General features: G+C 36.4%; 1 protein-coding gene across 7 annotated transcripts in view; it reads right to left on the reverse strand.

The window, feature by feature from the left end:
* clcn3 (chloride channel 3) overlaps window positions 1-27,987 on the reverse strand; it is a 69,073-nt gene that overhangs the window by 17,086 nt on the left and 24,000 nt on the right. For 5 of the 7 annotated variants that reach the window (XM_059354185.1, XM_059354183.1, XM_059354188.1 and 2 more), the window contains 7 exons: window positions 14,234-14,394; window positions 11,097-11,196; window positions 7,502-7,689; window positions 5,387-5,509; window positions 2,545-2,751; window positions 922-1,002; window positions 583-835 (listed from right to left, as the gene is read on the reverse strand). In XM_059354185.1, the coding sequence (XP_059210168.1) occupies window positions 583-835; window positions 922-1,002; window positions 2,545-2,751; window positions 5,387-5,509; window positions 7,502-7,689; window positions 11,097-11,196; window positions 14,234-14,394 (1,113 nt within the window). Of the gene's footprint in view, window positions 1-582; window positions 836-921; window positions 1,003-2,544; window positions 2,752-5,386; window positions 5,510-7,501; window positions 7,690-11,096; window positions 11,197-14,233; window positions 14,395-26,832; window positions 27,075-27,987 lie in introns of those variants that run through there. The other 2 variants (XM_059354189.1, XM_059354184.1) reach the window with 2 other exon arrangements.

Below are 27,987 nucleotides of genomic sequence, written 5' to 3' on the forward strand. Positions count from 1 at the left end.
ATTGTAAATAAAAATATATATGATTTGGAAAATATGTAGACAAATATAAACAAAATAAAACTGAATGAATAAAGAAGTTTCATTATTTTGTATATATTTAATGATATATTTCAAATATATAAAAAAATGATTTATATAGAATTTTTCAGTTTTTTTAAATAATGCAATTTATTTATTTATCCCTTTTATTTATTTATTTGTCACTTTTTTTATTCTCCTAAGTGCCAAGCTGAAAATCTTTCGATGCTTTCCACTTTCTTTTCCGAAAATGTCTTTTAAATATATAAAGAAATAAATCAATAAATGTTTTATATATATATTCACTATTTCATTGTTTTTTTTTTATTCTTCTTTATATTTCGACAACTATCTTTTTTCTAGCACATCTGTGACTCATCATTAGTCATTCACCTTTGCTCCATAATGCTCGTAACATTAAAGATGACAGAAACGATAAAGCCGTCATCCTGAAACATTAAACTTGTGTAGTTATCCGACTTCACTGGCAGCGATCTTCCAGACAGACCCATCAGCTCCCACAGCTCCCTCCACCTTCACGCCTGGAGACGAGAGCGTACTCACCGAAGCGTGTCGACTTGCGCCGCCTGCACCAAGCGATGTTGGCTCGGATGAAGAAGGCGCCCCAGAGTCCTCCGAAGACTCCCAGCAGGATGAACGGGATGAGCTCGAACAGGTACCAGGGGGTGTGGTACTCCACGTAGAAGAGCACCAGGCGGCTGTTCCCGAACGGGTTGATGGAGCGCAGCACGAAGGCCGCCACCAGGGCGGCGAAGAAGGAGCGCCACAGTGTTTTCAGAGGAAAGTAGTAGCTCACCTGGAGAAGACAGAGGAGATGTTCACTATAATGCGTTATCCTGAGGTATGTTGTGATTTCAGAGCATGAAAGTGAAGCCGCCGTACCTCCTCCAAGCTGAAGAGAACTCCTCCGATCGGGGCTCCAAACGCAACGGACACGCCGGCCGCTGACGCAGCAGAAAGTACCTGAGAGGAAAACAAAAACTGATGAGATGGGCCTGAAACTAGGGATGGGAAAATATAATCGCTGAATGATTAATGGTCTTTAAGAATTTGGTCGTTGACGTGGAATTTTTAATCGATTTGTGTATTGTTTCATTTTAATTTTTTCTATGAGGGGGCAGGCTTTCGTAGCCAAGCAACCAGGGCCAGGTGGCGGCCACCAATCAGAGCTGAGCAATCAACTGCAATCAACTGCTCCTGTGACATTTGATGCCACTGAGAGAGACAGAAAAACAGCTAAAAAGTGCCCCTCGAACAGAAAGCAGTTTTGGCCAAACCGTAGTTCCTATCATTGAACCGACTTCACTTTAAGCATCCTGAATTCTTCCTGAACGTCTACATGTGTGTTTTGTGAAGAAAAATGAAGAAACTATTTTTTTTACAGCGATCGGAAGAAACTTGTACCTCTGCTTTCTTCCAGAAATTTTCCTGCCTGTTTACCATGGCAGTCTATGAGGCTGTGGATGCGTGTTGGTGGCGCATCTGTGTGTCCTACGGCCAAACTATAACTCAGACAGTTAGCAGACGAATGTGAGTGAGAAGACAAATTTTCCTATGTTTCTATGTATAAATTATTTCTGTAGAGTGGCATCTGCGTCCTCGAGTGCAGTTTCCAAATTTATCTTTTGATAATTTTCTCTCTCTGTGCACTCTAGCTATGATGTTATTCACTCTAGCCTCTCCATAAGATAACATTGGGGGGATTTAATTGGGCAGAATCATTTTAAAACCGTTTGCCGAAGCCCTTAGAAAAGTAACATCATACTTGTCATGGCTGAGCCGAAATTTTTGATACCTTTTTAGTGAATGTGCAACCAAAACTCTGGGAAGAGTAGTCGACCGAAAAAAACACAGAAATCTAGGATTAGGCCTGGTGAATAGTATAGTTTAGTAATAGTCGAGTGTTGAGAGTTGAGTGTGCTCTTTCAAGCACACTCAACTAGAAAACACACAGAAATACAAGAGTATTAATTTGAGCAAAACTAGCTTACTGTATCAAACCTTGCTAGCATGACTAGGTTTAATTTTATCCAAAACTTATTTAAACACAAAACACATTTAAATATGAAGATTACTGTGAAAACTAACCATCGGGGGCTAAAACATAAAACATTGAACCTAAACCTTGACGTTATCTGTACAGTTTAATGTCAAGCGAGTTAGTTTAACGAGTAATTTTCTTGATAATAACCAAAATCACTATCAAGAAAACCATGGAAAATGTCTAGATATCCGCTCTTACATTAAACTTTTATTTGTCCAAACAAATGTACCTTCAGTTGTACCAGGCATTAAAATGAACAAGAAATTTAAACAATGGTCTAATAATTTTTTCCATGACTGTATATTTTATTTTGCCCATGTATGCATGCAGCATTTAATCGATTGATCGATTAATCGATCATTAACGTTATAGATGCTGGAGTTGGCAGGTTTCTCCCAAACGCCCATCCCTACCAGAAACACAGTCAAACAGGTATAACAGGGGATTATTTGTTCTCCCACCTCTCGTTTCTTGGCCTCGTTCTTGCTGTACTTGGGGAAAAGGTAGGAGAAGATGTTCCCGCAGCAGCAGGCCACGTGGACCAGCGGGCCCTCCTTCCCCAGGCTGAGGCCAGACGCCACCGCCAGCACCAGAGTGATGGTCTTGATCATCAGGGTCCACTTGCCCAGGTAGCCGCGGATGATGAACCCACTCAGGATGGTCTTGATCTGTGGAGAGAGGAGATTAAACTTGAAGTGGAGCTACAAGTAGGCCTGGCACAGTAACACATTTTTTAGGACGATATATTTTCCCAGAAACTATCAGGATAAACGATAGTATTGTTGTATCAATGTTGTTTTAGTTTTATAACGATATTAGAGCATAATAAGTACATCCTTTTCCACAGCAATGGATTTTTAAATCTAAAGAATATTAAACATTGGAATTGAAACGTGGAAAAAAATATTAAAATATCATAGACTTTCAGGCTCCGTTAACAAAACATTGCAATGAGATAATCATTACGTATTATATTATTTTATTATTAAAATAATATAAACAGAAGGAATGGCTGCTTGGGAAAAGCACAAAAAGTCACACATGTAAACGACAATATATTAAGTCCAGAAAAAACTATCGTGTCCATTTGTATATATCGAACGAAAAAATAAAAATAGTGTGCAAGTAATTATCAATCAATTATTCTACTCAAATTTTTTTTGATTTATTTTGTAAAGCCCCAGAACTCACTTCCTTGTGAAAATGTTATTTTTTTTATGAATGCAATAGGTCAATTTAACCCTCTGAACCCAAGACAATCAGGGTGTTTTTGCTCTTTTTACATTTTACTCACTGTGGCCTTGTATTTCACTGCAATACATAAAATAAATATATATAATCTTTGCTGCAGGACTTATAGATTTCATATATATTTTATATATTGCAGTGAAATACAAGGCCACAGTGAGTAAAATGTGACAGGAGTGAAACTGCTTCAGGATCCGGAGGGTTAAAGAAATCCACTCAGGTTTTTCTTCAGCTGCATCTCTCTCTGTTTCCATGTCGTCATGTTCAAAGCTGCCATCTATAACACTCTTTGCTCTGCAATGCAGTCCCAGCTCTCTTGCTCCGATGGCAACAAAAGGAGCATTTTTTGGAAAACTCAGCCCACAAACTGACTTTTTTCAGCCCCGTCTCATCTCCTGGCTGCCCACTGATGCAACAACTTTAATCCACTTGAAGACATTAAAGGGAAACCCCCCGTAAGCATGAAAACACGCTGCGAGGATCTCACTGAGTGCACATAACTAATTAGATCACTTTCATGCAGGGTTAGAGGCAGCTGCGGAGATTTATTGGCTCTCTGTTTTATGTGCCGCTTCCAGTTTCTGACACCCAGAGCAAATTGATCGGGCACAAGAGAAAATGAGAGAGTCGAGGGATGAAAAGGAACATCAATAAACTGCAGGAATCCTGCAAAATCTCTGAGACACAGAGAGAGAGGAGAGGCACTCAGCCTGCTCACCTCATTAGTCTGATAAAACTGATAGTGGCAAAAAGAATGAAAGCTGGAGTTTTCTCACAAGAACTGGAGGTTTCAAAATGATCCCTGCATGCAGCCGCACGCCTGTTTTAACCAGCGGTGGAATGTAACTAAGTACATTTACTCAAGTACTGTACTTAAGTACACTTTTAAGGCACTTTATACTTCTACTACACTACATTTTGAGGCAATATTTGTACTTTTTACTCCTCTACTTTTAGCTGACAGCTTTAGTTACTTTACAAATTGAGATTTAACATAAAAAAACATGGTAAATTTGAAGTGATTAGACTTTTTATTTATTTATTAAACCTCATAACTGTATATTAAGTAGTTAAAATGAGCCCTACGCTGAGAAAATGAAAGCACTATTTACATAAATGCATCAATACAAATAATCCAATAGTGTATTTAGAATATATAAAACAACCTGAGTGGGGTCATTCTTTATGAAGAGTACTTTTGATACTTAAAGTATATTTTGATGCTGATACTTTTGTACTTTTACTTAAGTATGAATTTTACTTGTGGAGTAATTTCAGTATGTGTTAATACTGTTACTTAAGTTGATATAATATGTAATGATAAATGATACATTTAAAGTGATTAGACTTTTTTCTTTTATTTGATTTAACCTCATCAACAGTACACTAAGTATTTAAATTAGCCATACATTGAGAACATTTAGGTTTAGGTTTATTTAGGTTTAGGTTTATTTATTTGCACATTTAGAATTACATAAAATGACAAAGATAACAAATAGTGTAAAGTGCAGGGAGAGGCAGAAAGCCGAGATGGGCTTATTAAAGCCTCCACCTAAAATTTCATAGTTAAAAGAAAGTAATAACAAACTGATAATAGAAAAAAACATATGCATAACATCATCAACAAGTTATAATGACAATAACAAAAATAACAATATAAAAACAAAAATATGAACATGATATAAAAGTGTATTTGTGTGTGAATTAAAACAGCCGTTAAATGGGCTTCAAATTGATTAAAATACTGCTGATATAAATGCATCAATACAACTAATTTAATAATATATTTAGAATATATGAAACAATCTGAGACGGTCCATTCTCTATAACAAGTACTTTTACTTTTGATACTTTAAGTACATTTTGATGCTGATACTTTCATACTTTTACTTCAGTGGGTTTTGAATGCAGGACTTTTACTCGTAGTGGAGTAATTTCACAGTGTGGTATTAGAACTTTTACTGAAGTAAGAGATCTGAACACTTTTTCCACCACTGGTTTTAGGTGCACCTGACAAGGGTTTAACTGTACAAGAATTTGACTTTTTTTCCTCACCTCAGGGATCCCCGAGCCGCAGGCGTACGGAGCGAACACTTTCACCAGACAGACGGCCAGGAAGGCGAAGGACAGAGCCCAGTAGATGTACATGAAGTAGTTCATGATGTACGAGCCGGGCCCCTGCAGGGAGGAGAGGAAGGAGAAGTCAACACCTTTAAACTCACTGGAACCAAAAATGATATATACAGGTGCATCTCAATACGTTACAACAGCTATTCTCAACCTTGGGGTCAGGACCCCAATTGGGGTCGCGAGATGGTTTCTGGGGGTCGCCAAATCATTTTGGAAGTCAGCTCTGTCTCCACTGTGTTAAAGTGTTCATGTGTTAATGTGTTTTAGTCTTTTTGGTCACTTAATGTCTTTTTTGGGTTATTTTGTGTGTTTTTTGGTCATTTTGTGTGTTTTTTTGGTAATTTTGTGTCTTTTTTTGATCATTTTGTGTCTTTTTTGGTAATGTTGTCTTTTTTTAGTAATTTGTGTCTTTTTTTGGTCATTTTGTGGTCAATTTGTGACTTTATTCAACTTATTACAACCCTGTTAAACTCACTGCAACACATTGTATGATGTATTTCAGTCAACCAGGTTTCTACATCTGATTATACAATAATATGAAATAATGCAATAATGTCTTTTTTTGTCATTTTTCATCTTTTTCGGTAATTTGGTTTCCTTTTTTTGGTCATTTTGTGTCTTCTTTGGTCATTTTGTTTCCTTTTTTAGGTCATTTTTTCTTTTTTGGGTGATCTGAACTGTGCGTGTGAGATTCTGTTCAGTGAGCGGGGGTCGCGGACAACATGCATGTTAAATTGGGGGTCGCGACTCAAAAAGGTTGAGAACTACTGCGTTAGAATATGATGGAAAAGTCCATTTCCAGTAGTTCAAGTCAAATAACTCCAAGCAAGTATTGAGTCATATAGATGGACATACTTTTCCATATAAAAAAACATTCATTTTAAAATTGGTCTTTTGTAATAGTCGTTTTTTTTGAGACACTGAATTTTATGTCTTCATTAAATGTAAGTCATGATCATTATAATTAGAAGAAATTAAATAAATTAAGACATGAAATGTTTCATTCTGTGTGTAATGGACCTATATTATGTGTTATTTCCACTTTTTTGACTTGAATTACTGACATAACTAAACTTTTCTATGATATTATAATTTGTTGAGATGCACCTGTATAACATGCAGATATGTGTGTGTAATTTATCGGTTTATTTCTCCACTGATCCATTCATTATTTCCACTTTCTTTCCTTTTTGGTACCGCTGCTAAGCTACGTGTGGGAAATTAACAGTATAGTAAGTGAATAACAAATATAAAGATCAAATAAAAATAAATAAAATAATATATGAATTGAAAATGTGAAAACAAATATGTAATCAAAAAATAATTTTCATTTAATTTTTACATTTGGTTGCTTAATTTAGTTTTGTACATATTTATTTATATATTTTAAATTCTTCAAATATATAATGTAAAAAGAAATATTTAAATTTGAAAGTATGAAGACAAATATGGATAAAAAATGTAATATAAAAAATAATTTGATGCTCGCATTTATTTTTGTATATATTTATTGATATATTTAAAATACATATATATTAAAAAAATAGTTTTTTTCTATTTATTTAAAAAATATGAATTCATTCAATATAATGCAATTGAATCCCAATACTTCCTGCATATATTTCAAATTAAAAGCCTGCCAAGAAAGCAAATATTATGCCCTTTGTGCTGCTGGTGGGCTTAAATTAATTAAACATATACAAGGGAAAGTAAATGATTGCATAACTATTCAACCCCTTTAAAGTAACTGAGTTGCAGTCATATAACTTACCTTATACATCTTAAATTAATTTACATTATTTTGTAAAAATCTGTTTTTACTTTGATATTAAAGAGGTTTTTTTTTTTGCAAATTCTTGTCAAAAAAGCCAAATTATATCAACCATGATTTCATGTGTAAAAGCAACAAAAGGGGGGCGAACACTTTTTATATGCATTGTAAATATGCTATTTACTGAGCGTATCAGGACAACAGGAAACGATGGAGGACGTGTTGAGTTTGCATTAGCAGCAGTGATGTCCCAGCATGTGTTAGTCTACCTCAGCCTGCCCCAGTATTAGCTCAGCCCAGCTCTTCCACTGAGGACACTTGTCCCGCTCAGCGAAGGTGGTCTCATTGGACGTCCAGCAGCACTGCTCGTGGTTGAACCACATGGCGCTCAGACAAATGCCCTCCTTCAGGTCGTTCATCCAATCAGCAGCAATGTCAATCAGGCCAGCCAAAGCACCTGGCGGGAGGAGGAGGAGGAAGAGGAGGAGGAAGGAAAAGAGGGGCGGAGAGGTGGAGGCAGGGAGGAGAGAGGAAGAGGAAGGAGAGGCAGAGGCAGTTAGCATGCTCGTTCTGCTACCAGTGTGTTCATACGAGCCTCTTTTCACTTATTTTTTAATAAGTATGTATGTGAAGCTCTAGAGGCCTCACAAAACGATAATAGTCATTTGAAACGTTATGCAATATGCTGAGTATTGCATAATCTCTCAAACTCACTGATTTTGAATGTGTTAGTGGTTGAACGTCTGAAATAAGGTCTGTGGTTAACACAAGCTGAAGAGATGTTCCCGTTTTGTTGTACGACATAAAACACGCTAGTACAGGTGCATCTCAATAAATTAGAATATCATAGAAAAGTTTATTTATGTCAGTAATTCAATTCAAAAAGTGGAGATAACACATTATATAGATCCATTACACACACAATGAAACATTTCATGTCTTCATTTATTTAATTTCTTCTAATTATAATGATTATGGCGTACATTTAATGAAGACATAAAATTCAGTGCCTCAACAAAATGTTAATATTACAAAAGACCAATTTTAAAAAGTATGTTTAATATGGAAATGTTGGCCTCTGAAAAGTATGTCCATCTATATGACTCAATACTTGGTTGGGGCTATTTGACTTGAACTACTGGAAATGGACATTTCCATTATATTCTAATCTCTTGAGATGCACCTGTACATACAGCTCTGGAAAAAAATAAGAGACCATTCTCACAAATGTTTCATAAATCAGCATCTTTACATCTACAGCAGCCAATCCATTCCAACACAAGCCTCCTCATTCTCCTTAATGAGACCCTGATCAGGTGATCCCCTGAACCAAATTCTATGAGGAAGATTATAAAAACCACTGCTGTGATTAAAGATTGAGATTATCCCACCAATAATGATTTCTAAACTCTTCCTAAATTAAAATATTAGTGTTGTATTATTTAAAAATGGATATGAACATGTTTTCTTTGCATTATACGCAGTCTGAAAACACTGCATCCATTTTTCTTATTTTGACCAGTTGTCATTTTCATTTATAGAATGAAACACAAAATGTTCTTTTTACTCAAACGCATACCTATAAATAGTAAAACCAACAAAACATAATTTTGCAGTAGTCTCTTTATTTTTCAAGAGCTGTATATTGCAATAGTGCACCACTGGAATGAGTTCTTAAACCTGGAAGTCAGTTAGCATGTTAGCTCCCTGGGCTAACCTCTCAAACTCAATGAGGACTTTGAATGTGTTGGTGGTTAAATGCCTGAAATAAGGTCTGTGGTGAACACAAGCTGAAGAGATTTTGTTGTACGACATAAAACACGTTGGTAATTCCCCCCACTTGTGAATTTTGAAGTTTTTACTTGTTCTTAAAAGGCGGTTGCTAACAAGTGGCTAAATGCGACTACAGTGGTTGTCGAGGACATTAAACGCCTCACTAGTCCGCCTCACAGCCTCTAGTCTTGTTTTTCAGAGCTCTTTCAAACTCTTGTAGATTATAAATTATGTTAATAAACAATTTATTAGGATACGGTTTCAATAGCTTGTCAAGCTGGTTAGCTTGTCGGAGAGCATCTAAAGCTAACGGTAGCATAACGTTAGCTTCTAACGTCTGTCGGCTGCACTTCAAACATAATAAAAGTGGTGTTTATTTGTGAATATTATCCTGCTGAACAAAACGTGTAAGCATCAGAAATGTGTGTTTACCACAGAGTTTATTTTCTGCAATGATCCAAAATCCAATGCAAAAATCCCATAGGAGAATTCTCAACAGAGGAGATGCTACTTCCAGGCCGGCCTACAAAAATATTCTTTGCTCTCTATATATTACATATTTTTTCAGCTGCACATTATGTCACCAAAGGAAAACTTTGTCAACATGTCTTATCTAATCAGATAAACTTTTCAGTTTTTCAGTTCTCACTTTAATCATTTTATTGCATCAAAGTGGGATTATGTAAATATACCAACACGGTCATAAACACCTCTGATAAATGTTGCAGACATGTGTGGAGTACTGTGCAGGTATTTGATCAATGCAACTACAACAAAGTTCGGCGGTTTCTTCAGCAACTGGAGAATTGAAGAGAAATCTTAATTCGGATGGATATTGCTGCAAGAAGCTACACTTTTTTTTTAAATGGAGATGTTTCACACGTATATTTAACCCATTAGCTCAGAAGATCTGTACAGTCATCGAACGAGGGCACCTAAAGTTAGTGTCAAAATTCAATAAAATCCAAATCCGACCAAAATATCAGTCAGAAAAGAGTGTTTTTTCAAAATATGATGATGTCACAGTGAAGTATCTCCTATTTGATGTTAAAGTTTTGTCATTATTATTGTATAAATTATCCAGTTATGGTTGAAAAAAGACCTTTTACCACCCGAATCTAATCAGTTTCACCTTTCAAGTGGACATTTGTTCCAGTTTTGATGGAAATCCAGAATTGTGTGTATATTCCCCCCAAAAATAGAACAGTTTGTAGAATAAATATAGTGTCTTTGTACAGTTTTTACTTGAATAAATGTCAGTAAAAATTAAGTAATGATCACATTCTGCTTTATTTAGACAACACCCAAACTTTTTTTCCGTTTTGCACCTCTGAGGAAATATTGTTCATATTGTAATATAATGATTCAAAAAACAATTGAAATCCTTAATTTCATGTTTTTTCTTTTCTGTTTTACACTAATATATCACCTATGTTACCAATATCGTTGTACTATTAGCCTTTTTCCCCTTTAACCTGAAAAACAAAAAAAATTACAAAAAGGAAAACTTAATTTTACATTTTAGCTTTTATATCATCTTGATCTGTATTAATATTTTTCCTTTTTCATTCAAATTACTACTTTTTTGTAATTTATATTCACAACTTTCACAATCTCATCTAATCTAATATTCCAGGTCAACTGAGTATCTATCAGTTGTCTCATTGGCTCATTTAGGCAGAAAAAACAATCCAATCCAAACCTTTTGACCTTTGATGATTTTTAAATAAAAATCCATGATATTTTGTGTTTTATTCCCCTCCCTTTGTAACCCAGATCTTGGAGAAGCTTTCCCCCATAAACAAAGGGACAAACGCTTGTTGATTTCTTTCTTTTTATCACAGAAATATAAACTATTTGTGTATATTACTGCTGTCCTCTGAGGCTCTATGCAGGGAAAAGAAAAAGCTTCAGTTTGATGTTAAATAAGAGCAACAGAAAGAGAGAGACCAAGATAAAAGAGTGAGCGTGAGCTGCCTGAGGCCAAGCATGTGAGAGTCACCAGCAGAGAGATAACGGCAGCCTGCGTTTGTTTGTATTGTGTGTGTGTGTGTGTGTGTGTGTGTGTGTGTGTGTGTGTGTGTGTGTTACCTGAGGCCAAGCCGGTGAGCGTCACCACCAGCCAGCCGGACCAGGCGTCGTACAGGCTCTTTGTGAACTCCCATGCTGACTCCTTTTTCTTACTGTTGATCTGAAAACACACAACATTAATTATATAAGTAACTGAATTAATAAGTTACATAATCTGGTGCTGGTGTAAAGGTTTATAACTGATCCCCAGTGGTTCTGCTGCAGTGGCAGAATTTCCATAAAACGGTTGGTGGCAGTGTTTACTGTGAGGCAGGTCAGAGCAGGTTATAAGATAAATGTTTGACAAAGGATTCAGATAATATTCAAATTCCCAGAGTCATCATTTCCAGGAGTCCTGCTCTAAATCACTTCTGGAAAGCGGCCGTGACGACGCTGTGTCAATATTTGATCAAAGTGTTGACAGAGAGGTTGTTTCTAAGATGGAAGCCGACAGTCTGTCGTCTGAGGACATCCACGCGGCTTCATTCATGAGTTTGTGTCTTTAACCTGCATTCTCTCTAATGGCCAGCAGGGGGCGACTCCACTGGCTGGGAAAGAAGTCTGCTCTCCTTTCTTTCTTCTCCTTCTTCCAACTTTATTATTATTTTGTTGACTTTATTGTTTATTCTGAGTTTATAATGATGAGTTATCCACTATAAAACAGACATTTTGCAGGAATGCTACAAGTACAAAGAATACGATTTGTAAACAAATGTAAATGTCTATTAAATTCTGCAACAAAAAAAAAAAAGAGACTGTTGTATAGATGTCAATGAGGAAAAAAGTCTACTTCTCACAAGATTTTTTACCTCAGTAAACATTTTCTTAATGAGTTTATGGCCTCAATCGCTACACTATGTGTGTGTGTATGTGTGTGTGTGTGTGTGTGTGTGTATATATATATATATTTATATATACATAGTGTGTCCATTCTGCATAACAAGTACTTTTACTTTTGATACTTTAAGTACATTTTGATGCTGAAATGTTTGTATTTTTACTTCAGTAAGTTTTGACTGCAGGACTTTTACTTGTAGTGGAGTACATAGTACATATACTTTTTTTTAAATCATAAAATGTAAAGAAAAAGTCTGGCATCAATAGTTGCGGAACACTTACTATTAAATAACAGTAAACAACCGTAAAATATTTAATTCAATATAATATTTAGATAATTTCTAAATTATCTAAATCATAATCATCTAAAAATATGGATAAAATATAGCATATATTTTTTTTTTACACTAATTTTTCATTTAAACATTTTTAAAAAACAACAACAGGAAGTTGCCTAAATTTTACATCCAGCAATATGATGTGTGTTTTTTGTATTTTTTTTTTTTACATAGAATTCACTGTAATGTAACATTCAACACCATTAAGCAACTGAATAATACTGTAAAAAATCCATAATGTCACATTTTATTTATTCACAGATTTCAACTTGCATGTTATGGTAAATAGTAGTAATAAAAGTGACTTGTAGTTGATAAACTATTGAACCATTTCCCCTCTCTGTTGATCCACTGAGGCTGAAACTGCTGACTCCTGAACGCCTCACTACCCAGTTCTTCTTTTGTGTGACCCAAACAAAGTGTTGCTGCACAGGAAGTCGTGTCTTACTGACTTCCTGTGCAGCAGAGGATTTTTTCGCTGACTCCAGCTAATGTGGCTTTGATAAAAGCTGAGTATCAGATTTCTTCTACAAACTCACTGTGAGCAGAATAAAAACACTTTGATGTTCTGTCAAAGTTTACCGGCTTCAGTCTAAACTTCTCCTGTCCACTCCTCTCTGATCTGTGTCAAATCTGCAAAGTACATTTAATCAAGTACTGTGCTTAAGTACAATTTTATGTAACTTTATACTTCTATTTCACTTCATTTTAGAGACGCATATTCTACGTTTTACTCCACTACATTTAGCTGCCAGCTTTAAGTTACTTTTTCAGGTCGAGATTTAACATAAAAAACGATAACTTTAAAGTGGTTAGACATTTTTTTATTATTATTTAACCTCTTAACTGTATATTAAGTAGTTAAAATGAGCCCTACCTGGAGAAAATTAAAACACTGTTTACATAAATACATCAATAATAATAATAATCCAATAATATATTTAGAATATATAAAACAATCTGAGAACTTTTGATACTTTAAGTACATTTTGATGTGAATACTTTTGTACTTTTACTTAAGTAGGATTTTTTACTTTAGTAATTTTTTCAGTGAATATTTGTCACATGACCGTTCGTCTCAGCAGAATCAATCATGTCACTGAGGAGCAGAATTTAATGTTTTTCACAGGATCTAGTTATTACAAACAGTTTATTTTTGGAGACATTTTAAATGTAGAAATGTTTAAATGTATCTAAATGGTGCATCTCAATACATTAGAAAAGTTTATTTATGTCAGTAATTCAATTGACAAAGTGGAAATACCACATTATATAGACCTATTACACAAAGAATGAAACATTTCATGTCTTAATTTATTTAATTACTTCTCATGATAATGATTATGGCTTACATTTAACCCTTTAGCATTTCTGCAAATTAACCTTAAAACACCTTAAAAAAAACACTGAAAATGTAAATTGAAAGCTGTTAGTATTAGTATGATAGTTTGGAGTAAATCTGATTTTGGTCACATTTGAAAGGTAACACTCTGGAGTTTATCCCCAAAGAGTCAGAATGACTGTAAGTGCTCCTATTATTGAGTGATGGAAGTTGAAACACAGTGAAAAAATAGTTTTTTGTTGTCCACCTGAATATTTTTTGGTAAATACAGTTCTGCAGATCGTTAAGCTGGGACTTTTTAGCAAAAAAACCCAAAATTTTGTACATAAGTGTAACAGTGTAGTAACACCCCTATGTCCCATATACTGGTCAAGGAACGCTAACAGGTTAATGAAGACCTAAAATCCAGAGTCTCAAATTTTTTTTTAATATTACAAAAGACCAATTCTAAAAAGTATGTTTGATATTTTCCATCATATTCTAAGTTATTGAGATGCACCTGCAGTCACTTTTTCTAACGGAAACTTTCGTAAACGATGATGCGTTCAAGGACTGTCGGAAAGTTCATATGTCTGCAGTAGACCACCACCTACTGCCTTTTGATAATTCCCTCATGCAGCCACAGTTCAAGCTCTCCTCACCTTTCTGTGCCTCTCGCGGTCCTTGCATTTCTCACGGACCCAGTCGATGGTGTGGAAGTCGTCGTAGGTCCCGACCCCGGGGATGGGCTCCTCTAGGAAGTCCAGCAGGTGGGTGGTGCTGCTGGGCGCCCCGCCCCCGTTAGACATGGCGTAGTTAGACCCTGAAGAGCAAAAAGTAGAAAGAGAGAGTAATTAGTGTGAGTTCAGGACTCATTACAGCTTTACAAGACAAGTTGCGGTACACTTGTTCTTTATTTACCTTGAATTCAATATTTTACTCTTCTAATGAATAAAAAGCATCTTGGATATGCAAGTGAATTTAGTGTTCAGGGCAACAAATGCTGGATTCAAGAAGATGAATGAGATTAAAAATCATGTCAACAGAAACCCATCTGAGCTCCAGTCAGGTCCGTCTCTGCCACTTGAATCAGGAAAAAACAAACGCAAATGTAAATACAAAAACAAGTAAAAAAGGAAAAGCTTAGGCCATGCTGCTCTCATCTGATCGTTATAAATGCTCCTGAAAAGAAGAGAGATCCATCACGGCGCTGCCTGCCTGCTGCCGGCTGCACATTACAGCTTGATTATCCGGCCCATCAGAAACACTGCAGAGCTAAACACACAGTCACCACTGAGAGATAATGACACAGCTACTCTCTGAGAAAATACCCTGAAAAGCCCGCAGTCCATCAACTCATCTGGAACAACAATAAAAAGGGAGTGGAGTTTATCTGCAGATGGAAACATTTGCGATGAGTAAATTCTGTGGAAATACCTGGAGGTAATGTTTAATCCACATGTAGTCACACCCTCTGAACCCCAACGAGCTGTTTCAGGGCGTTTTTGCCCTGCTGTGGCCTTGTATTTCAATGCAATATATAATATATATAATATATATATAATCTATAAGTCATGCAGCTCTATGGAATCAGCACAATCATGGCTAGAAGTGGGAACAACTCAACAATGTCTTTTGTGCAGAATAACACAGTTATAATGACGGAAATCATAAAAAAAGAAAAAACACAAGTTGAATTTTCTTAATAAATTCTTTAAAAAAAAAATTGGAATAAAATTAAATTTATATATGCAACACTTTTCCAAGTGCCCACAAGTGTCATGCACATTGTAAAAATAAAATTGTGTCTCCACATGTTATACATATTGGCCTATTTCCATTTTCCAGCCTCTCCTGTCCTCTCCTCTCAGCTCTGTGTAAACAGATTTTCAGTGAATATTTGTCACGTGACCGTTGGTCTCAGCAGAATCAATCATGGCTTCACAGTGTCTCTGAGGAGCAGAATTTAATGTTTTTAACAGGAACTAGTTATTACAAACAGTTTATTTTGGGCAAAATTTTAAATAAATAAATAAATTTCCCTTCTCTGGTGGTGCTTTATATTCCTAAAATCAAAGATTTCAATCTCTATACAAGTTAGACTAAGTAAAGGACATTTAAATTATATTTAAAAGCTTTAACAGATGCCTTGTTGGCTTTTTCTTAAAGCCTGAAAAATCCCTGTTCTTTTAATCGTGTAATCTCTCAGACAATGTGACTGCCTATAAATCATGAAACAGTCTGCTCAGTAAATGATTAGTCACAGCATTAATTAATTAATGGTTTACCAACAGAGAAATACAACGTAAACATTGTCCGCTGCCCTTTAGAAGATTGTGCTGACACTATAAATAGATTATTACTGTGATGTAACTCAGAACAACGAGACGAGACTCTGAATGTCACTGCTAATGTCTGATTCTATCTGTCTGGACGCACAGATTCAATAAGTGAGGCAGACAGAACATGAACATGTGATATAACAGAGCGAGGAGAAGTAGCTGCGAGGGTTAATTCTCTCTGCCTGCTATGAGTGATGAGAAAATCCTTTCATAAAAGAAAAGGAAGTTCTGGGATAGTAAAAAGTATATCTAGTCAAAATGTTCTTTGAATGACAGCTCCCTTTTTGCATCATGTAAAAATAATGCATGAAGAAATAAAATAATAAAAAAATATTAGGTAAATAAATGTGAAAATTAATAAATTAATTTATAAAATAATTAATACATGTAAAAATTCTAGAAAATAAATATAAAAACAATAATTAAAAACTCAAATTAATATAAATAAATGAATGAAAGGGGGAATTTAAAAGGAAAGAAAACAAATAGGGGAATTAATACAAAGGTAAAAAAAAAAGTAAAGAAGCTAATTAAAACAGAAATAACTATGTACGTCACATTTTATGAATTTATTCAATTTACTTAATTTTTATTTATTTATTTATTTAATTTTCAATATTGTTTTTTGGTATATTTGAAGTAATTTGTTGTTTTATATTATTTTATATAATAATTTTTATGCATATCTTTATTACATTTTTATTCTATAAAAAGACTACAAAAACTGTAATAATGTTCAATAAATTTTAATAATTAAAAAAACAACTTCAAAATGTTCTTTGAATGACCGCTCTCTATTTTGGATAATAAAAAATAAAAGTATAAAGAAAATAAAGAAATAACTACATTTGGGAAGAGTTGGAAACTGCGAAGGGCAAAACAATAAATAATAAATACATTCGAAATAAATAGGGGAGTTAACACCAAAATAAATAAGGAAAGGAGAAAATGAAAACAGAAATGTCAATTTATATCACATTTTATGAATAAATAATTACTTTTTAATATTGTTTTTGGTATATTTAAAGGCATCATTTATTTTCCAGGTAATTTATTTATCATTTCCTTATTTTTTTCATTTTGGCCGTTTCGATCCTCCATATCCTGGCTGCGTCATAAGAAACACTTTTAATCAAAGAAAGTGAAAACTGTAATATTTTATAAAGTTCTGAGTCAACAATGGGATCATGATTAATCTTTATAATCTTACTTCTCTTCACTAAGTCGATATTGAGGTATAAGAGAAGCATCTCATCAGCTTTAAAAGTCCGAACACACCTTTAATCCGACACAAATGACTGAGGGAGTTTTCATCCTCTGACATCAGTAACGTGTCAGAGACGCTGAGGCTCAACTCCCACGGTGACGACGCAAATATGTGAGATTGTTTGTCTGGGATACAAAGGCCGTTCAGTGTAACAAGACAAAAGGAGACACGCAGAAACTTCAGAGCAACAAAGAAACATAATAACTTGTTTCTCCTGTCTGTGGACATTCAGCAATATCAGATGAATCAATATGGAAATAGATGTAATTACTGTGGGTGCGTTCACTGTAAATCTGACCGCGCCAAGTTAAACACAACACGAGCCAAACGATGACACATGACAAACAGCTCCAGTCTCAAAGGGAAGAATCCAGCCTCACTCACAGCTGATCTCCTTTAATTACAACCAAAAATTATGAAAACTAGATGACTGAGATGAAACAATTGTGCTGCATTCTGTTTTATGACACTTTTGTTTTTTCCTGTGTTATTAAGCTTCGTGCTTTTGTCCATTTTCACTCAGTTACTGTGTATGTTGAATATAGTTTACCAGATTAAGTCAGTTTTTGGCAGTGCAATATAATATATTTGGTCTTATTTAAGTTGGTCCAGTTTTTAAATGAATTATTTTTAGATTTTCAATATATATATTTGTGAGTATATGCGTTTTTTTTAAATGTACTTTTCAGTGGAATATAAAACTGGCCTAACATTAGAGTCATCATAGTTGATCTTATTAATATTGATCTAATTTATTTCTATTTATTATTTTCTATTATTAAAAAAAATTCAAATCTTTTATATTGTTTGTAATTTTTTATTGTTTTATTCACGACATTTCTTACATTTATCTTTTAAATTTTCAGTTCAGAATTATAAATGATAAATAATCAATTTACAACACAAATATCAATTTATCTCACACGATCTCTTTTATTTAAACCTTTTTTTCTTTTTAAAGACATATTCATTTATTTGCCAAGTCCTTTGTTTTTGGGGGGATTTTGGCAGTTTCCGTCCTCCACATACTGGCTGCATTATGGGAAATTTCTTACATTAAAGAAAAGAAAGTGAAAACTGTATATTATACAATATTTTATAATAGATTTAAATCAACAATGGGATCATGAAAAAATGTTCCTAATCTTACTTCACATCGTCCTCCGACATTCAAATAAAAAGATAAAAAGATAAAAATGAAAAGACAATTATTCAAAAGTATATAATATTAAATATGTAATTTTATTTGTCCCTTTTTTCACATTTTTCATTTTAATTATACTTAAGTGCAACAAAATCTACTGCTGAAAGGTTAATCCTAAATTGCTATAATAGTTTTTATTTTTTATTTTCAAGTTCAATAAACCTATGATCAGTCCAAAGTCAGTAATAATCAGGTAAGAGTAGTGAGTGTAAGAGTAATCACACAATTATGATTTTTGCCATAATCAAACAGCCCTGGTCTTATTAATATGGCTGAAAGTACTTTATAAGGAGAAACTGTGGTGAAATGGCATTTAGAGCAGCCCTAAAAAATAAAAATACACACACAGGTTACAATTTGGAGAGAGAAGGCGGAGGATAAGATCAAATTTTGACCTTTTTTAATGAGATAATTGGACAATACCAAGCCAAGGAGTCCCGTTTTACTGAACATTTCTGTTTAAAATATTCAAGGGACGCAGCTGAAAACTTCAACCACCAGAGTTCAGACTAATTACTTTTATAACAACGCCATTTCTAAATCTTTAAAGACAAACAAATGTTGTTTCCCTTCAGTAAGGCACCACATTTCCATTTAAAAACAACCAGGAAGATTCATTTATACGGTCAGTTTGTCACAGTTCATCTCCACGTCCCTCACCATGACCACTCACTCATTAATCCATTCAGTCACACATCAGTCAGGCTTGTTGCTGCGATAAGACTCAGTAGAGGATGTTACTGAGGGCAGAAATTATACTTTTCTTTCCAATTTACCTTTAGATTAAAAGGAAAGTTAACTTCCCGTCCTGTGTGTCATTTAGTGACTGTGTGATCTGCAACAATATGGACCAGAAGAACGTCATCGTGCTTTTATTCAGTGGCTCTCACACTGCTGAAGATAAAACGTGTGGATGCAGAAATGTGGGCGAGAACAATGCCAGGGAAAGGACACAGCACACTACAGTTAATACTAAACCTTGTGGCCATCTGAACAGCAAACATTCCTGTTCACACAATACATTTTTAATCTCCTGAGAGTAACTACAACTGGGGCAGGGTCATGACTCTTAAACAAGCCTTTCTCATAGCTGCTGCTGCTGCTGCGATCTGCACTGAACATAAAAAGAGCCAGGACTATAAAACTGATCATAAAAAGGCATCAAACCATCAGGATCCTGTCCAAGTGTTACTACACAGCAGCTCAATACAAAGGTATCAGAATAATTCATAGACATGGGTACCTAACTCAGTACTTTTAAGAAATGCAGACCAAATTAAAAATTATGTAAAAATGATGTTTTATTATTATGTGTTTTTTTATGTGTTTTTGTGCCCTTTAGTGAAGGGATTTGGCAAAAATATTTAAATAAAAAATAAAAAAATATATAAAACATGTTCTCTGAATAAAAGCTCCCTTTTTTGAATAATGAAAAACAAATGTAAAAAAGAAATAGTAATAATAGTAAGTAGTAATAAAGTTTTGGGAAACAAATAGGGTGATAAAGACACATGTTTAATATTAATTATGAATGAATCAATACATTTTAAAATGAATACAAAATATATTTAAAAAAAATGTATATATATACATACATACATATATATATATAAAGGAAAATTAGATAGGAAAGAAAATAAATAGGAGAATTAATACAAAAATAATTAAGTAAAACAGAAACATCACTTTATCACATTTTATAAATTAACTAATGCCTATATATTTTTTAAATATTATTTTCGGTATATTTAAAGGCATAATTTATTTGTTATATTATTATGTGTTTTTTCTGTCTATAATGTATAAAGAAAATTACTTATATATATATATATATATACACATATACACATACATTTAAAAATGAATTCATACATTTAAAAATAAATCTAACACAAAATAAATAAATAAATAAAAATACATTAATAAAAAGGAAAATTAGATAAGAAAGAAAATAGATGGGAGAATAAATACAAATATAAAGAGAACCCAATTAAAACCGAAATATCAACTTATGTCACATTTTATGAATTAACTTATGGCTATATTTATTTTTAATAACATTTTTGGTATATTTAAAAGCATAATTTATTTTCCAAGTCATTCATATATTGTTTTATTATTCTTCATTTTTTTGGCAGTGTCCATCCTTCACATCCTGGCTGTCAAATCATGAGTATTTCTTTCATAAAAGAAAGTGAAAAGTGATATATGTTATACTGCTTCTGAGTCAACAATGGGAGCAAAAAAAATCTTCATAATCTTATTTCTCAACCCCTTATTCACCATATAACCATCTCATCAACTTCAAAATGCACCAACACAAATGTAAGTAGGTACTGTTGTAGTACAAAAATTTTAAATGAATTGAGCTTCACATATCGATGCACCAAGAGGCAAGAAATATTATAAACAGAGAGAATCTGTGATGCTTTGTATCAAATTAGATTAATCTCACTTTGTAATAAATCTCCTGCACACTCCTGACATGTTTTCACCCCCACTAACTGAGACAGAAGCAGAAGATAAATCCAGTTTCCCACATTATAAATGCAGGCCGTGACAGCCTTCAAAAAAAAGTGCAGCTCATTAGATAATATCACTGCCTTTGATGTTTTTCCCGGAGTGCAGGAGAGCAGAAATGAAAAACCTTTTGGTGAAAATGTCTTTAAGAAGCAGAGACAAAATGTCCAAGTGACCAGTGGACACACATCGTGTTCAGAGAGAGAAGAGAGTGTGTAAGAGTGTCAGGCCTGGCAGGGAGACTGATGCTATCACGCTCCATTTTGATTCAGAGTGACGGTTATGGTCTGGACTGTACAGAGATAGTGTGTGTGTACGTTGGAAGATTCAGAGTGTCTGATTTGTTGGACAGTATTGAGATACAGACCTGAAAGTGTGTAAAAAGACGGTTTTAAAGGAAATGTTTACGTGGTTATACGATCAACTTTCCTTTGAGTCATCAGTTTGCACCTCTGCATAGTAATCACAAGAGAGACGTACAACCGGTTTCTTTCACTGTATCGTAATAAATCTGGGCTGTGAATGGACGGGACGACCTGTTCCAGTGGGAGTCAAGAGACAAAACGTTTCCTGAATATTAACAGGGACTGATATGGACTCAAGTATTGATTCCTTAAAAGGCCTTAACGTTTAGTGAGATGGTGACGGTAAAGACACTGTGGTGCGTCTCGCTGCTCCTTCAGGTGAGTGGAACAAATCCCACAATGGACAATAAAACCTCATTTTACCTGAGCATCTTGATGTCGACTTCTAACAATTTACAAATGACATTGTTGTTGACATTAGCCCTTGGAATTCCCGAGAGCATTTCTTGAGTCTCAACCTAACTGTGTAAAACGAGCTGCTGTGACCTCTAGGATAATCACAGTCTTGTGAAACTTTACAACCTCAAACTAGAGACCTAGAGCATTCAGAGGAGGTGCAGCTTCCCTAGGCACATTGATAGTAAGAGGGTTCCTCAGCAGTTTCAAGAACAGGAGTGCTCGTCATCAAATCGCCGAAAATACAGAAATCTCCAAATGTCCAAAGTCTAAAAGGTGTTGGTGTATTAATGTGCCATTATGGAAGACTTTTGACTATTTTTATTCATTCTAAAGTTTGAAAAAAGGCCCAATTCAGCACCAAATGTGTGCAACAAATGGTATCAACCTGAAAAAAACTGTAACTGTAATAACTTATGGGCCGTAGTTGAGCTGGAAATACACGTCAGAAAGCCAAACATGAATGTTCTGAACCATTGCACAGCTTAATCGGTTTAATTATTAATTTAGTTAGCCATTTAATTACAGATTTATGACCAGAACAGCTTGACACAAAGTGCTGAGCTGCATCTCAAATTAATATTCAGGTTCCAGCTTTCAGATGATGTTCACTACTTCTATGTGGCATTTATTGTTGACCTTCTATCTCCCCCTGAACATCCACTGACCCAATTCTCAATAAAAGGGGCGCAGAGTGATAAGGAGAGAAGTTATCCAATTTTGGCCAATTATCTGTGGCCACCAATCAACAAAAAGAATCTAGATCTGTATATTTTTGTGTCCTGGGTCAGAAAAGTGTGATGAAATAACTATCTAATTTGGCTATTTTTAGCGAGGACATGGTGATTTTCAAAGCAGCCCCCTGACCTCTGTCCTCAAGGTGTATGGATGAAAATGGACTCTATGGGTACCTACAAGTCTTTTCTCTACATACATGCCGACTGTATTCTGAGAACATGCAGTTTGAGGGAAAAACCACAGTTTTTCCTCATGCATGCATGCACGCCTACTGTATTTGAATATTTCTGCATCCTGGGGTCCTAAACAGTCTTGGAAGTCCATCAATTTGGTATCACTGGAAAGCTGAGTCTCTTCTCTATGGCATCTACTGATGCTGACCTGCTATCTCCCCCTAAAAGTTCACTGCCATCCACCCCCAATTCTATGAACAATTGGGCCGAATGACAAGGGCTTAAATGAAGACAAAAAATAAGGTAAATGTCAGTAGGATTTCAAAATTTCAAAACCAACAGAATATTGACTCAGAGGCACACTACGCATACATTAGTAGCAGAAATGCTGAGCACAAATGCACACAAAATGGTGCAAAACATTTAAAGTATGCAACTCCTGCAAGTCTGCTGCCAGTATCCAGCAGTGAAAATATACTGTATGATTCAGCAAATGTAATAATGTCATTATTTCAGACTAAAATGCAGATAAAGGGGGCAAAAACTGTTTGGTTGGAAAAGATTTTCAGTTCAACGGCCCAGCAGTGTCAGTATATGAAGACTGCGGCTCCACACTGCAGTAACTACAGTGCTGCAACATTTCCACAGCAGACTGGATGTGGCTTATTCAGGAGGGAACATTTCCAACTTCCAGTCAGAAAACAAGAGGATTTTTACTGATGAGACCTCCTGACGATGCAGCACTACTGGCACCAACATTTGGATCAGGAGCACGCAAGCTGAGCGAGGGTGACGCCATGGAAAACAGAAACCAAGGGGACTGGGAGCATCACGCTCCAACGGCTCAGTGAGCATGTACACAAAAGACACATTAAAATAACGCTTCGGTTTCTTTCCCTTGTGCACGAGTACAGTGACACAGCCGTTCTATCAGCTCAGTCTGCATCGGGGATAAACGCCACGTCACTGCACAGGCAGGCAGTCAATTATGTCGCTTCTCTGAATGATTGCGGTCATCCCGTGTGATCAATGAGGTGGGAAATGACCACAAGACATCTGCCTCTTCAGAGGTTTCTGTGTGGAGAAATTCCAGGTTTGAATTCCCCCTATGAGGCCTACTCTACTAGTGCTGAGTAAATCAGATCAGAGAGGTTTACAGGCAGCTGGCTAGGACACCCTGGATCAGGCCGGTCGGACTAGGGTTAGTCTGCTCAGCCATCATGTGATCAGCATCACAAACTGACCCCGACAACCTCCTTACAGGCTGAGAAGAAGCCGTGTTGTGGGCCGACGCCAGCCTGATGACCAGACTGGTGGAATCCCCGGCCGATAGATAAACGGATAAACACAGTCCGAAAGACCACGAGACTTGGACACAATGTTGGAAGGTTAATGACCTTAAACAAGACCTTGTGTGTTCTGCAAAAATAGCAGTCAAAGCACTATATATATATATCCGGATTTACAGGTTATTAAAGCAGCGGAAATACTTATGTAGATTATAATTCCTGGTATTATGAGATGGAAAACTGCCAGAAGATGCATGGCAGAGTTGGGACCAAGTACAGCTGGACAAAAGCGCCAAAACTCCTTATCCATATCTCTATAACAATACAGCATGTTTTCTAGTAATTCAATAAACAAATAGTTAATATAACAATACGCTGTGTTAGCAAAACAGCCCCTATACAGCTCAATCAGAACAAGGGAGGATTTGAATGTAAATCGGCCTCAGAATACCGTAAATATTGCCGAAATACAGTTCAGCTGCTGGTTTTAAGATATCCCAATAGAAACAATATATAAAAAAATATCTACAATAGACATTTTTCATATTGTTTCAGTGACATATATATCGTCAAATTGCTGAGCCCTAGACAAAGATTTGTAAGTTACTAGTGTTTACATTCAAGTCCCAAGTCAAGTCCTGGTCCTGAACTTTGTGTTTTGAGTCGTAAACAGGTCATGAGGTGCTGTTCACCAAATGTAAAGACAAATAACATATTAAATTTACAAATACGAATGAATGTTATATAATACTTCTTCTTGGTTCCCTCCTGAAACCTGATTGGATGCTGTTGCATCGGTTAAAAAAAAAAGTTCTAGTTCTAGTGCTGGTGCTGGTTTCAGAACCCTTTTCTTTACCACAGGCTCGAGAGCCACTTAATAACGTCTGTATACGTCTGGAAACGCCTGGAAACTTCCGCTCTCCGTAAGTAAAATAACAACAGTGGCTGACTTCATCGTCTCTTTACAAATCTTGCTCCTGGCTTTACGAGCCTACATTGGTATCAATGCTAATGCTAACCTGATATCTCCCCCTAAAAGTCCATTGCCATCCACCCCCAATTCTGTAAACAATTGGAACGGAAAGACAAGCCTACATTGGCATCCAAACACGACTGGTATCTGCTCGACTTGATCGCTATGGACCGCAATTAAGTTCTTATTAACACCGAACGTAAGATGTTAATGTTGGTCAGGTAACCCCGCCCCCAGCCCCTGACGTAAGCAGTTTGTGGTTGAAGACCAGCAAAGAGTTGGTGCAGCTCTGGAACCAGTTTTTCTGGCTCAGAGAAGGTTCTTTGGTGGTCAAAATGCAAATAAATGGTTAAAGATTAGGCACCAGCTCCGAACTGCCCTGGTGGAAGAGGGGTATGAGTGTTGATTTGATGGGAATGAATGACGTTAACGGTAGCTGATTTAGGAAATAAAGGATAGTACATTTTTGATGGAACACTTTTTTAATAATATTTTGTTATATTTGGATAATTATAAGAAGGCTGATAGCTCAGATAATTTGCTCCACTGTAGCCTTCCTCTTTCCTACAGACCTGTGAGAGTACAGTTTATGTTCCCACAGAAGCAAGATGTGACTACCAGCTGTATTTTATCTTGTTTAGGCTTTGCAATTCATAGATATGCGCCTGAAGAAGAACTCATACACACACATTGTGTATCATAATCATCTAACGAGACTTTTCATTGGTAACTGGCCGATAGAACTCTGTTGCGTGTAAGTCAAACTTCTGCAGAAGATGAAATATGAATTATTACAGAAGTCAGGGCTCATTCTGGGACTGGGATCCTGCTAGATGTCAGTCTGAGTCCAGCACTGCATAACTTTACCTGTGACCTAAGTAAAGCTTGCATTGAGACTAGTCTCCGGCTGTGTTTACTCTTGGGCTTCCAATCAACGAAGCTGAAACCTTTACAATACATTGAATTCTTTGGACTTGGGGGAAGGTATCAAGGATTTTCAAGTCAACGGCTCAAGTCTAAGTGAAGTTACGAGTGATTGGTGTTGAAGTCTAAATCGAACTTCTAGTCTTTATAGATTTTTTTTCTCAAGTCTGCTCTGAAGTCTTCTAGTGAAGGGCTGACAAAATGAGAATGAAGAATATCAGCTGGCCTGAAAACTAAGAAAAAGAAGGAACGAAAAAAATAAAAGCTTGGATATAAAGACGTTACTTTGCAGGAGAGGACGTAGGCCGTCCTAAACTCACTAGAGGCCTTTTGTCTCTGCTCGCTCACCGTAATAATCTAACAAGGCCTGGAGGAACCGACGCACACACACGCAACTGAGAGAAAAACTCCCCAAAGGGCCACACAGCAGTCAGGAAGACAAAAACAGTGTCAATTTGTCTTAGGAAAACACACAATTTGCCTGCACGCCTTGAGGGACTCCGTTATGATGCATGATGTGATGTGAGGTGACGTGTGGCCAACAGGTGTCCTCACGCTGCAGGAACATCTCTCCAACCACACACAGCCTGCATCTCTAAACATCCAGGTCACATATGTGATCGCCAAATCCCGGCTGTGCCCCTGTGAGGGAAATTAAAATGGATGCCCGTGATGTTTAGTCGCCGCTGTTGCTGTTGCTGCTGCTGCTGCTTACAGGCCCAAAGCCTTCACATGAACTGCACTGCCTCTTTATCTCATTATCTCTGGCTGACGTGCACTTCACACACTGCTGGTTGATCATCAACAGAGAGAGGTGAATGGTGAAATGAGGCAGGCGGGCCGAGCTGTTTTCTCCCACAGAACATGCATTCAATAGCTTCAAATCCACAACAGATAGAAAGCTGCTTTTGCTTGCTTAACCTGCCGCCGTGTGTGTCTGGCTGCCATATGGCAACATGCACTCACTGTACAAGGAGAAGGAGGAGAAGGAGGGTGGCCTCTGTCATCACAGCAGCGTGAGAAAAGGAGGGAATCGGAGGGGGAAAATGAGACGAGGGGACGTGGCGTACCTCTTTTAGGGATCTCCTGCAGGGGGATGGTGTCCCCTCCCCCGTCGTAGGGCAAATAAGGGTCGGCCGCCGCGTCCTCCTCCTCCATGTTGACAGCTGAGACGAGGCTAAGCTAAGCTACAGGCTTCACTACGCACTGCTCACTGTGCTCTGCTGCCATGTTTACCAGAGGAAGGAGGCTGTGTGTGTGTTTGAGTAAAAAAAGAGTGTGTGTGTGTCCTCTCTCTCTCTCTCTCTCACTGTGTCTCTCACTCCCTCCCCCGCCCTTCCTTCCCTCTCTCGCTCTCCCTCCACTGCAGCAGCTGACTGCTAGAGCTGATGATGTCACCACACACACACACACACATTCAAAGCGAAAGACGATCACACCAGGCCGGTCAGCCTTGCCTGCTTGGTTGCGAGGGGAGATCAGTGAGCTCTGCCTGTATGGGAGAGACCATGGTGCCGGGTCACATGGGTGTGTGTGTGTATGTGTGTGAGAGAGGGTGAGCTGTAAAATGGAATAGTCCATTCTGAGTCTGTGCAGGGGGGTTAGAGGAAAGAGTACTGGGAGTCCTGATAGCAGGCAGAGGATCAGAGTTCCTGTCAGGTGGATAATGATAATTAAGCTGAAAACATGAATCAATTCGTTGATTAAAAAAAATAAAAAATGTCAATAATTTAGATTATCAATTCATTGTAAAAGTAATTTTTCTAGCAAAAAATATGTTGCTGGATCTTATCCTATTAATTCAAGGCTATAAGGTTCTTTTAGTGGACACTGAAATGCAAGTTGTTGTTCCTTTATGCTACAAAAGAAAAAACAAAACAGAAACTATTTTTAGCTGAATGCTGAGGTCAGCCCGACACATCGGTGTGTATGTGACTGACTCATTGAATGAGCGGTCCTTTTCATACTGTGTTCCTGCAAAAGTGCTGTAACATGCTGTCATTACGCCGTAGAGCAGTCATACGGATTCCAAAACGGCGTAATATTGGCGCCCATTCACATTGTAATAGGGAATTGCAGAACGAAGTGTGTGGAGACAGTAGTGTTGTGTAACAGCGTAGCAGCAGTACGTGTACAATAAGTGTCAGCAGCAGCAGCGAGTGCATTCAAAACAATGATAGCTGGAGGACCGCCCATCACACCGTGTCTCTCTGTAGAGATTCTAC

This window comes from Centropristis striata, chromosome 17 (assembly GCF_030273125.1).
Source record: "Centropristis striata isolate RG_2023a ecotype Rhode Island chromosome 17, C.striata_1.0, whole genome shotgun sequence".
Taxonomy (NCBI): Eukaryota; Metazoa; Chordata; class Actinopteri; order Perciformes; family Serranidae; genus Centropristis; species Centropristis striata.